This window comes from Egretta garzetta, unplaced genomic scaffold, assembly GCF_000687185.1.
Source record: "Egretta garzetta isolate BGI_Z169 unplaced genomic scaffold, ASM68718v1 scaffold4, whole genome shotgun sequence".
Classification (NCBI taxonomy): Eukaryota; Metazoa; Chordata; class Aves; order Pelecaniformes; family Ardeidae; genus Egretta; species Egretta garzetta.
Genome location: NW_009259329.1, coordinates 106,490 through 118,724, shown reverse-complemented (window position 1 = coordinate 118,724; position 12,235 = coordinate 106,490). Strand labels below are relative to the sequence as shown.

Sequence of the window (12,235 nt, the reverse complement as noted above, 5' to 3'; positions counted from 1 at the left end):
GTAAAATGTAAAAGGTTGGGCTCGGGGTGCTCTTTCAGAGCGGGAATGGTCATGCTTGTTTTTGGATGTGGGAACGGACGTATCCTCTACCGCCGATCAGGTTTCCCGAATGAAGCGAGCACGATGCGGCGTGCGCTGCCTCTGCTGTTAGAATTTCCCCGTGTTTCACGTAGATACAGCGGTCTCGAGTCATGCCTGCTTCGGGATTGCCTTGGTCAGATCACTGCATCAGAGGCGTCTGATTTCACCGTAGCGCTTGATTGTGTTCTAATTCTTGAAACCTGTTTTTGCAGGGACAATGCTGTGTGAGTCAGATGCACGTATGGCACTCGCGGAACCGGTCCCCGTGGCTTATTTTGATTCAGATCCTCAAGGGAGCTTCGAGGTGTCCCTGGATGATGTACGGCTCAACACTGCAACTAGGTTTGTGTAGTTTAAGGCTTTATTTTCTCTGTGGTGACCCGTGCACACAGCATGCAGTTTGCATTCTAGCACATTTACGCAGATTAAGATTTTTTTGGGGGGAAGAAATTTCAAACATTCATTAACAACTTCCCAAATCCAAAAGCTGAAGCTACAATCTCCCCTCCTCACATGAAGAGGAACAGAGTTAAATTTGCTGCACATCGCTACCACGCAGAGTACCCAGCCTGAAGCAGCATGCATTTAATAGAAACTTAAAGCACGGGAAGGGTAGAATAATCAGCATAGGTGGAAAGATCACCTCTTATAAAGGAACTTGGCGTAATCGTTAATTCCGGGTAATTGGGAGGGCACCCATCAAATACTTAGAACACCAAGCAAGGAGGGGATCCTTTGTGTGCTTCTTATCAAACTCCTCTTAGTCCGTCTGTAAATGTAAGCAGCATCTTACTAAAGCGCAGATTAGTCCTTAAGGGTCTACATCTCCCCACCAGGTGATGGGATGTAGCTGACAAAAAACTCTTTACCAACTCTTTTTTTCAGGCTGCATTTGAATTACATGTAGGAAGGGGGAGAAAAAGATGATTCACTGTAAGGGAAATAGCTGGGGCTTTTTTGCTTATATTATTGGGTCATTTGCATGCTTTGATCGTAAAAGCTGGTGGAGAAACGGTGCAGAACTGTTGCAACGGAGGATTCATTTGTGCTGAAAAAAATGATCTCAATAATGAGGAGGAAATGTGTAATAGGAAACATCTTGTAATCACTTTGCGGGAAGTAAAAGAAAAAATAATATTATTTACTTCCCTCTGGTTTCTGGCTTGCAGGTTAGGAGAAGCAGTTCTGCTTTTGGAGCAGCCAAATCTCCTCTGTGCCTTAAACCTTACCGTACGCCCAAAGCAGTAATAGTTGACTGTCCCCTAGAAACTGAGAGCAAACATAAACCAGAAGCGATTTATCCCTTAGGCTGAAATCCACGCAGTGCCTTGTGCTGCCGTCTTCTCTTCAGTCTGGTAGAAAGGGAAGAAAATGTGGGACTGGGTGGGAGTCCTGCCTGGATTTGGCTGAGGAGTTTGCATGGGACCAGGGGAGCTCCTGCCTGTGTGCAGGTGTGGTCTGATCGTGACGGGCAGGGATGTTGGGGCGTCTTTTTTGCCCCAGAGCTGCCCCTGCAGAGGGTTGGGGCTGTTGTGATGTCAGGGGCCTGCAGCCCTTCTAGAAGACCCAGGGGTGGGTGCTAAAGAGGAACCTTGCACCAAACACTGCTATGGGGAAACACCTAGCACCAGCATGAAGAAACGAACACCTTCGTGATGGCCTGGAGTGAAGGGCCCAGGGAGGGCTGTTTGGCAAGGCAAGATGGGAATTTTGGTTCTCTGGAATATAATCTTGGGTCGACTAAAACCTGGACCGTAGCGCTCTGCTGATGGTATTGCCCAGGGTAGGGGAACAAGTGTCATCTGCCTGTAGGTTGGAGGGTGGGATGTCCTTGCAGTGCTCCCTACAAGGATGAGGGAATCCGAGTCCCAGCGAGCACAGGGACTCGAATACCAAATCTCACAGGGTCTGGTTTCCAACCTGTGGTCTGAAGGGGGACTTGTGACTTGGTTATTGCTTATCCTCACCACTTCTGGCTGTGAGAAAGTCCGTCCTGGAAAGGGATGGAGGAAGAACACCGAGCGCGGGCAGGTGGCAACTCACCAGATCTTGCAAGGATGAAAAGAAAAGGGGCAACTTCCAGCTGGCACGGTGGGACAAGCTCCTGGGGAGGAGCGTGGCTGAAGCAGATGGGGCATGTGCCTGTTGCCATTTCTTCACAAACATCTGGTGCGAGCCCGACATGATAACTTTTATCAGGAACACCTAAGAACAAGATTTCCTGTTAAAGCAATTTCCTGCTCTTCAGCTGGCCTGGCCTTCTGCAGGAAAGCTCTGGGTTTCCCCATGGCGTGACCAGCTCAGGATCTCTGTATTGCATGGGAGCGAGGCCCCTGGGGCCTCCCCATCGTTAGGCTCACGTGTTGCAGACAGGAGATAAGCACCAGACCCCCGCGCCCCTTCCTGCCCCCCTCCTCCCCACCGCTGTAGTCTCTTTGTTTCAGGCACCTGGAGCGGACCAGTGGTATTAAATTATCGCTGTTTTCTGGGTGACATATTTATGGATTCTTCTGCGGCTTATCTGAAATGATAGCTGCAATTTGGACAACGTACCTGTGTTTAAAGGCAGTGCAGGCACAGCTTGCACACTCTGAGAGGGACCTGTTTCGTTGCCATGCAGGCTAGAAACATAAAGTCACCTGCAGGACATCAGGAACCACTGATCTTTGACATCCAGGGGCTACTGTAATTAAGTGATGGAGCAAGCATGCTTAAGGCATTCTGCAGCTAAAGCCTCTCCAGGGCTAATTGCTTTTGCCTTGCAGAACTGCTGAGGTCCACAACATCGAGACAGTTGAAGATACTAAGACAGAGGGATGTCAGAAAGACACTCTCGGCTTCAAAGGTAAGCGGAAAGGGTTTTTTAGCTACTGTGGTCTGCATAAAATCATGATTAAAACGAGAGAGGAATTTATCAAGCCGTAAGAATGGAAGAAGAAACACAAATTGCAGGATGGTCTGTCCAGAAGCCTCTTGAACTTTGACTTTAAAGCACAGATGTGCTTCAAGGAGTAGAATAGGTAATGCCACTGCCTGATGCTTATCTATCAGGTAATAATGCACTGCTGTCAGTCCTTAAAAAAAAAAAAAAAAGAGAGAAAAAGCACAGGGCATGTGACTGTTGCAGGAAGCTGCCACGTTACCAGTGCAAGAGCTTTAGGGCAGCAAAGCAGGTTAGAGGGGGGTGTAAATAGGAAATGTTTAACAAAAAAGTGCTTTTAGAGGCTTCGTCTATTAGGTCTGGTCTAAAATACTGGGACTTGTATGGCAAACTTGCCAATAGGAACAATTCCTTCCCCTTGGGGCTGTCAGGGGCTGGAAGGGGCTGCCCAGGGAAGGGGTCGAGTCCCCAGCCCTGGGGGGATTTAACAGCCGGGCAGAGGCGGTGCTGAGGGCCAGGGTTTGGGGGTGGGATGGCAGGGGTAGGGGAGCGGTTGGGCTGGGGGAGCTTAAAGGGCTTTGCCAACCTCAGTCATTCTGTGATTCTAATAAAAGGTCAGAAAAGGGGGGAGGGGGGGTTATTAGTATTGCTTTCATTTGCTTGATACTTGTATTTGTGTCTTTGTTACGGCAGCAAGCGATTTCTAAATATAAGATGCTGAACGCTTTTCTTTCAAACCAGCCTCTTCCCCTCCCGCCTCCAGTGTGTGGACAACACAGCGAGATGGAGAGGTCAGACTGAGGATGGATGAGCAGGGCATAGGCAGTGAGGCACCAAAGACCGTTCATGAGCTATTCCAGGAAGCTGCTAGTAAATACGGTGATTATTATGCCCTTGCATCCAAGAAGGGCGGCCAGTGGATAAAACTAACATATAAGATGTACTATGATGAGTGCTGGAAAGCAGCAAAAAGCTTTCTGAAGGTAAGCTTTGGATGAATTCTGCTCCTCCTTCCCATTCAGTCAGTTTGCAAATGCCTGTGGTCAACTGTATCTTAAACCTACAGATTCTCTGAGCGAGTGCTAAAGTGCCAGGGAAATACCTGAACATGCCATGAACAGCTTGGTAATTACCACAGTGGTTTTGTTTGAATTTCTTGCAAGTTGCTTCCACATTCAACTAAGAAAAAGTGTGTAAGGAAACGTTTCAAGAGAGGTGTTTGTGGTGTATGTCAAACCTGGACAACACCCCCTGTGAGGCATGGAAATTTTAATCTTCCTAAGAAGCCGCTCAAAGGGATGCTTATGAGTCAGGCTTCAGTGTCCAAACTGGCTGAGCCTTTGCCTGTACTGTCGGGAGTTAAGACACTCGGAGAAAGCAACATTACATGTACTTACTGTTGTCATTATGAAGTCTTATTTCTTGAAGTTAAGGCCGCTCTGGTTTTACTCCTGTGGTGGGATCCTCCAGTCTACAGACAATCATAGAATGTTTTGGGTTGGAAGGGACCTTTAGAGGTCATCTAGTCCAAGTCCCCTGCAGCGAGCAGGGACGCCGTTAACTAGATGAGGTACATGCTCGAGTCTGGGACAAAACCAGAGAATGGCTGAAGGACACTTAAAGGCTGGGACTTGAACAGCTGGAATTTCATAGCAAAGCACTGCTGTCATTGGGGCTCAATGCTCTTGTCATTATTGATACCTGATACATCTGACCTGGACTAAAGGACTAAATGTCTCAGGAGGTGTTGTCTAACTTAACCTCTTACCTTCTCATTCCCAGCCCAGAGGGAACTGCTGACTACCTGGGCTGCAAACTACCTGGACCGCAGTCGTACAATACCATTAGCATCAGTCATACGGACTGCAGGCCGAAGGAAATCCTTTTTTTCCTGCCTGCTGATAAAGGGGGACAGTGTCTGAACTTAACTGGTTCTGTTAGGTCTTGGGAAGGTTCTCGGTGTGAATTACCATCTATAATAGCGTGAGCTTTTCCCTTGACGTTGTGCTCGCAGCAGAGATCGAGATCTGTACATTAACTCTGAGCATTCTTCAAAGGAAATAAACCAAGGTTGCTGAAATCTCCCCTTGTTTACAGCTGGGACTAGAGCGTTTCCATGGCGTGTGCATCTTGGGATTTAATTCTGCAGAGTGGTTTATTGCCGACATTGGAGCTATCCTTGCAGGGTAAGAATGAGTGTTGTCTCTTGATGTGCATTTTGCTTCTGCATTCAGATAGCAATTTCAGTATTCACATGAGAAGCAGGTTTTGATTTAAAAAAAAAAAACACAGCAAAACAAAGCACAAAAACCCAAGAACAAACCCAACTACTTATATTTGAATTTGTCAAAGATAGCTAGAATCCAGACTCTCTCTTTACTTCATTATGAATTAATGAGACAAAAATTATATCTTTTTTTTTTAGCCAGGTGCTTCTCTCAAAATAAGATGAACAGTAGGTTAATCCAGAAGCACACGTACTTGCACGGTGATTAAAAACATGATGGGAAATGCCAGAGAATCACAGCACTGGATTTTGATAGCCGCCGTCCACCTGAGACATTTTGGTCCCTTGCACCATTCTGACATTTCCCATGCCCCAGAACAGAGCCTTTGCTCTTGGAATTTAAGCCCTCTGCTTCTTGTTGTTTTATGAGATATTCTTCCTAATTTTTTTTCCCCTGTTGAAGTTTGAAATGGTCTGAATTTTGCCAGCAACTCTGCTTATCCTCTAATTCTATGTTTGGCTTTTTTTCTTTTTTTTTTTTTTTTTCCCTTTCTTTCGTAGGGGACTTGCTGTTGGTATCTACACTACAAACTCTCCCGAGGCCTGTCATTATGTAGCAGAGAACTGTAGTGCGAACATTCTGGTTGTAGAAAACCAGAAACAGCTGCAGAAAATCTTAGAAGTAAATATATATATATTTTTTTTAATGGTGTGGGGCTACAGCGTCCTATTGACAGATGTGGGAGGGTGGATGCTCTGGGAGGGTAATGTTGTCCGAAAAGCAGATTTGTGGCCTGGTGTGCAGTCTTTTGTCACACAATAATGCCTGAGGGAAATGCTGGGTCTGAAAGCAGAGGTGCACTGATGGAGCCGACGTGGTGTGCTCCCTGTTGGAGCCAGATGAGCAGTCACTAGCACTGAATCTCACGAGAGGTTAAATGGTGGTTCCACAGCTTAGCGAAGCCTCGAGCTTAAAATATGAGAAGCCAAAATGAACAGTTGAGCATCCCCTCAGTTGTCCGGCAACATCCCGGGCCAAATGATTTCTGTCTCGAGTGAAGCTTCCCTGTTCTCTTTCAGTAACAGAGATGAGATTCTCTTAGTGTTCCTTAAAATGGCAAGCAGCATGTGAAGTGGTGGGTTACTTTGGCTTAAAAGGGACAGGCAGGATTTGCTCCTTCTCACGAATCTCCCTTCTTAACCCAGATTCAGCATAAACTACCTCATCTGAAAGCTATTATCCAGTACGGGGAAGAGCTAAAAGAGAAGAGACCAAATCTGTACTCTGTAAGTACTGGGCATCTTCATGGCTTGTAAATACCAGCTGTGGTTAGCTGATGGCTTGCAAGCAGCCGTCACCTTCCACGTGAGCTTCCACTGTCGTCATGTGAGCTCATGTTGGTTTTAGGGAGGGATTGCTGGCCTCGCTGGAGCAGTAGCTGTCTACTGTTGTTCAAACCTCGATAATCCATGTTGTAAGGGAGGGTGTTAGCATACTGACCTCTGCCAGGCAGCCTCGGGTCCCACGGTTGCTCCAGCTCGGTGTTCCCAGTGAACACCAGGGTTGCTACAGAACTAGTAAGCTCCCTCAGCGTGGATCCGTCTCCTTTTCCCCTTCTTGCCATGCCTCTTGTGGCAGCCAGAAAACATTGTGGGGCTGACAGTGCATATTTACAACCTCTCCCAGATTCTGCCAGAGGGTTTGGACATGGGAAACAAACAGTTTCCTTCTCTTCATGTGTAGCAAAGGCTTTAATTTCACATGTGAGCGATAGCCTACAAAGTGATCGAGCTGTTCTCTTGTACGTACAGTGGAGTGAGTTCATGGACCTTGGCAAAGACATCCCAGATACTCAGCTCCATGAAATCATCGAGTCGCAGAAGCCTAACCAGTGCTGCACACTAATATATACCTCGGGGACAACGGGACAGCCAAAGGGAGTAATGCTCAGTCACGACAACGTAAGTATGGATTTGTATAAATGCCCATTCTGCGACCTTAGGTGGGTGCTGAGGGAGGGTAGGGATCAGCTGAAAACAACACCCGATTGTTTCGTGAGCCGCGTGTTCTGCGTTGTGCCTGCTCGGAAGATCCGTCGCTTCCTACCCTTTGTGGTTCTTGTTACAGTTGACGTGGACGGCATCGGCGGCCGGGCGTTTCATAATGCTGACGGATGCTAACGAAAAGCAGGAGCGGGTGGTCAGCTATCTGCCCCTCAGCCACATTGCTGCACAGATGTCAGATATTTGGTCGGCAATGACGTTCGGTGTCCAAGTTTTCTTTGCTCAACCAGATGCCTTAAAGGTAAAAACATGAGAGAATAAAAATCCTGCACCCATCCCCCTGCCTGCAGCTGGGGTGGGTGCTTTGAGACGAACGTGGCTGACGTACCTCGTGACTCTGAAAGCCACGCTAGCTGGGTTTATTTGTGTAGTGACCGACTGCTCCTGTTTAAGGGTCTGTTGGTTTGACAAATATAGCTGCTCTGACCTTTGCCTTTTGACTCTGCATTGCAAGCCAGGATGAGCTGACCAAGCACTTCACAACTGGGAGCTTCTTGGTGTCTCACCTGACACCAGTTTTCCACCCCAACAGCTTGGTTGAGCAACAGCTTTGTATTTGCTCTGTCCACATTGCAAAATGCTGTTAAATCTGTGTCCTGATAAGAGAACAACTCTATTCTCGGCACTGGGTCGGCGCTGGCACTGAAAGCATTGACCCTTGCTGTCTTCTCAAAACCACTGTGCCACCTGAATGCTCCTGGGGTTCCTTTCTCTTGGTGGCAACTCCTTGAGCAATTCCTCAAAACCAATGGCAGAGTCCTAAGCTTTGACCCATGACCAGTGCTGACCTGAAGTCTACAGTGAAGCACTTCTGAAAGCTGTGTTAAATTTTGCTTCGCTCAGGGCACCTTGGTAGACACCCTGCGGGAAGTGAGGCCAACGGCTTTTTTGGGAGTTCCTCGTGTCTGGGAAAAAATGGAAGAAAAAATGAAATCCATAGGCGCAAAATCGTCAGCACTCAGAAGAAAAGTGGCATCGTGGGCCAAGGGAGTTGGGTTGCAAACCAACCTGAAGCGGATGAATGGGTAATTATGAGCTGCACCTAAGGGATGTTATAAATATTAGGAGAACTTTACTGTCAGGTCAGGAATGACATCCCATGTAACGGGCCAGACTTAATGGACAGTGAGAGCCAAAGGTAGCGCTTGGACCAGAGGGTGAGCAGCAAGGGCTGGAGGGGGAAATATATATTTTTTTTTTTTTTTTTTTTTTACTGAATAAACTAAAATAGGAGGAATATGAAAGGAGGAAGGGCGAGAAGTTCTACTTGGTGACCGAGATCTTGGAACCCTTTTTCTCCTACAGGTATTCTGACGTCCCGGTGAACTTCCGCTTAGCCAGGCACTTGGTGTACAAGAAAGTGCGAAAGGCCATCGGGCTGGACCGGTGCACAAAGTGCTACACGGGGGCTGCTCCCATTACCAGAGAGACGCTGGAATTTTTTTTAAGTCTGAACATTCCTGTGTTTGAGCTGTACGGCATGAGCGAGAGCTCTGGGCCTCACACGATCTCTCTACCTCATGCATTCAAGCTTACCAGGTAAGCATCTTCCTGTGAGCAGAGCACCACTGGCTGGGAGGGAGAGTTGCTCTAAGGTTTCTCCTGCATCTTGCATGCCCAGCTCGCCCGAGGCAGCTCATCCTGAGTCTTGCTGCCAGTAAAGAGTCGCTAGGGAGCCCGTTCCTTTGGCCGGATCTTGCAGATGAAGAGATCTGCCAAGGGCAAGAGCAGTGCTACTTAGATTTGACTTGACCTGGATTCTCTGGGAACTGAGGAGGAAGCAAGGGATTGATGGGCAGAGGGAAGAATTGGGAACTCTAGCCTACAGTTCCCTTTAATGTCGAATGAATAACCGGAGTAAGACTGTGCTGCTGTTTTGAGTGGCTTGGTCAGTCCCTGTGGGTTCACTCTGCAGAGTAGATGCCACCATTGGTAAAAGTTTGCTGCCAAGGACATAAATCTTCTAATTCCAAGCTCAGGTGTTGGAGAACAATGAGTGGAAAACACCAGGTGTGTGAGCACCGAGCTCTCTGCAGCAACAGCTTTTCCTGTAGTTCCCCTTATGTAAGGAGATGCCTTTGAAGTTTCTAAGGTCCTTGCTGAAGCAGTTGTAAGAAAAAGCTGCCCGGCTTTGTTCAAACACTTCAGCTTGCGAGGGTACTGCTCTAATCTCACCCTGCTCAGCTACTGAATTAAAAAAAAAACAAAAACAAAACAACAAACTAATGCTATGGGTTTGGGTTTGTGTTCTCTTTAAGCTGTGGGAAGGAAGTCACCGGCTGCCGAACACTGATTCATAAGCCAGATGGAGATGGCAACGGGGAGATCTGCTTCTCGGGAAGGCACATCTTCATGGGCTATTTGAACATGGAAGAGAAAACCAAAGAGGCGATTGATGAAGACGGCTGGCTGCACTCGGGTGACCTTGGCAAGCATGATAAAGACGGATTCCTCTACATCACCGGCAGAATTAAAGGTGAGCATCCCCTCGCTTTGTCGTCTCGAGGTTACGTGGTACTAGGATACGATGCGTTCAGCCCCTGCTAGTTACGTGCTTGTGGCTTGCACAGAAAAATTTAAATACTTCTCCTTCTGAAGTTTTTAGCATGAATATGGCTGTGGTGTGTCCTGCCACTGGGCACGGGACACAGTGTGGGACGGGAGGAGAGGGATGACCTCCGAAACCACTGGGGGTTTGCGGAGTAAGGAAGAAATCCTCTGGTCTCACAAGCAGTAGTTAATGCTCTGTCGGCTTGGTTTCTGGTGCCAGACCTGTCCAGGTCCCTCTGGTTTTGGCTAGCTCGGCTAGTTAATCTCTAAAAGAAAACAATAGCTTAATGTGGCTGTGAAAATGGCTGGCAGCAAAGCAGTTCTTGGGCCACCGCCTTAGAATCATAGAATCATAGAATGTTTAGGGTTGGAAGGGACCACTAGTGGTCATCTAGTCCAACCCCCCTGCAGTGAGCAGGGACACTGCTAACTAGATCAGATTGCTCAGAGCCCCATCCAACCTGGCCTTGAATGTTTCCAGGGATGGGGCCTCCACTACCTCTCTGGGCAACCTGTTCCAGTGTTTTACCACTCTCATTGTAAAAAATTTCTTCCTTACCTCTAGCCTGAACCTACCCTGTTCTAGTTTAAAACCATTTCCCCTTGTCCTAACACAGCTGGCCCTACTAAAAAGACGTTCCCCATCTTTCCTATAGGCCCCCTTTAGGTACTGGAAGGCCGCAATCAGGTCTCCCCACAGCCTTCTTTTCTCCAGACTGAACAAGCCCAACTCTCTCAGCCTGTCCTCATAGGAGAGGGGCTCCAGCCCTCGGATCATTTTTGTAGCCCTCCTCTGGACCCGCTCCAACAGGTCTTGGCCTTGACCAACCCCAAACAAATCCAGTTTCGTGCAAGGTTTTTCAGTCATCAAAATGAGAGAAATGGTCACGCAAAGGGGCTGCTTTAAGAAATCCTAAAAGACAGCCAATGCAGGCGGGCTCTGCTCTGTACTGCGCCACGTAACTCCAGAAACTGCTTTGCCTCGGTAAATCTTTTTACTTAAGTTTCTGAACAACTTGGGTCCCAGCTGACACGCCTTGGAGCCTAGGGTGACCAGCAGGGTGCTGCGGTGCTGGTATGCACAGCTCGTATGCAACGGCAAACGTCCCTGGAGCATCACAGCAGCTTCTGCAGCGCTCTCTGCATGCACGCCCCAGTCTCATCTCCCCGAGCCTGACTGGAGTCCTGGTTTGCTGCCTTCTCCCGATGTTGGGATACAGACCCAGTATTTGATCCGGGAGATGCAAAGGAGCTATAAAGTCATTTCAGACTGTGAAGGAAGAGGGAAAATCTCTAAGCGTTAATCAAGATGTGACTGTTTTCCAGAGCTCATCATCACTGCAGGAGGTGAGAACGTTCCTCCCGTTCCAATCGAGGATGCCGTAAAAGAAGCGGTTCCCATCATCAGCAATGCAATGTTGGTCGGAGACAAAGCAAAATTCCTCGCTATGCTTCTAACGCTAAAGGTAATGGAAACCAGGGTGGGAATCCACCTGTCTTGCTAAAGTAAAGGTTTCATTCCAGTGAGGAAGGTAACTGTGACACGTTTGTACAGTGCCTTCTAGAGACAGGAGGCGGCGTGGAGTCCGACTCCTTGCAGCCGAGTTGCAAACAGCAGTTGTAACTGTAGAGAAAAATGAGCATTGCCCCTTGATCAGACGATCGGGTTCTTCCCTTGTTCAGGGCAGCTTTTCATCTCGGCACCATGCAGGGCAGCAAGAAACAGAAGTCAAAGATGTAAAAGTGAGACTGAAAAAAAGAGCCCCCTCTGCTTTTCTTACCCGCTTTTTAGTATCTCCCAGAGCAGCCTGGACAGGAGCAAGCTGTCAAGTGATTTCTTTTTAAGACCCTGGCTTTAAACTCCATCTGTGGTGGCCTGCGCTGACTTCGGTCTAGAGACCTTGCGGGCTGGTGGTTTTTCAGGACAGGGCTAATTGCTCATTAGCGAGATGGACGGCCAGCCTCCTCGCCCTTGTGTGAGAGAGGCCGAGCTGCGCCCTGGGGGTGGTGGTGCTGCACTTGCCTTGGTCTGGTGCTGCAGGGGTTGACTTCCAGCAGCTTGGTGTGCTGCTGGAGTGCAGGGACGTAAAGCTGTGGCCCAGAAAAAAAGGGATCAACTTGGGGATAGCACAGGAGGAATTTGGACGATGAGCTCTGTGGAGATCTGAAGGGGTTCCATCTGCATTTTGCCTCAAAGAGTTTTCATTTGTAGCAGTGGTTTGCATCAAGTGCGTGAAAAGTGCGGTGGTTGATTAATTGGACAGTTGGTACCAGGGTGGGGCATCACAGAATCATTTGGTTGGAAAAGACCTTTATGATCATTGAGCCCAACCGTACCTGCCCACCACTAAAACCTAAGCACTGCCTCTGCCCAGCTGTTAAATCCCCCCAGGGCTGGGGACTCGACCCCTTCCCTGGGCAGCCCCTTCCAG

The 12,235-nt window shown here is 48.2% G+C and overlaps 1 protein-coding gene across 2 annotated transcripts in view; it reads left to right on the top strand.

The window, feature by feature from the left end:
* Positions 1-12,235, top strand: part of ACSBG2 (acyl-CoA synthetase bubblegum family member 2) — a 19,986-nt gene that overhangs the window by 6,145 nt on the left and 1,606 nt on the right. For both annotated transcript variants that reach the window (XM_035892317.1, XM_009636677.2), the window contains exons 2-13: positions 294-423; positions 2,847-2,926; positions 3,704-3,945; positions 5,060-5,148; positions 5,751-5,871; positions 6,396-6,476; positions 7,002-7,151; positions 7,318-7,494; positions 8,097-8,278; positions 8,559-8,792; positions 9,512-9,729; positions 11,130-11,269. In XM_035892317.1, coding sequence (XP_035748210.1) covers positions 294-423; positions 2,847-2,926; positions 3,704-3,945; positions 5,060-5,148; positions 5,751-5,871; positions 6,396-6,476; positions 7,002-7,151; positions 7,318-7,494; positions 8,097-8,278; positions 8,559-8,792; positions 9,512-9,729; positions 11,130-11,269 — 1,844 coding nt within the window. The remainder of the gene's footprint in view (positions 1-293; positions 424-2,846; positions 2,927-3,703; positions 3,946-5,059; positions 5,149-5,750; positions 5,872-6,395; positions 6,477-7,001; positions 7,152-7,317; positions 7,495-8,096; positions 8,279-8,558; positions 8,793-9,511; positions 9,730-11,129; positions 11,270-12,235) is intronic.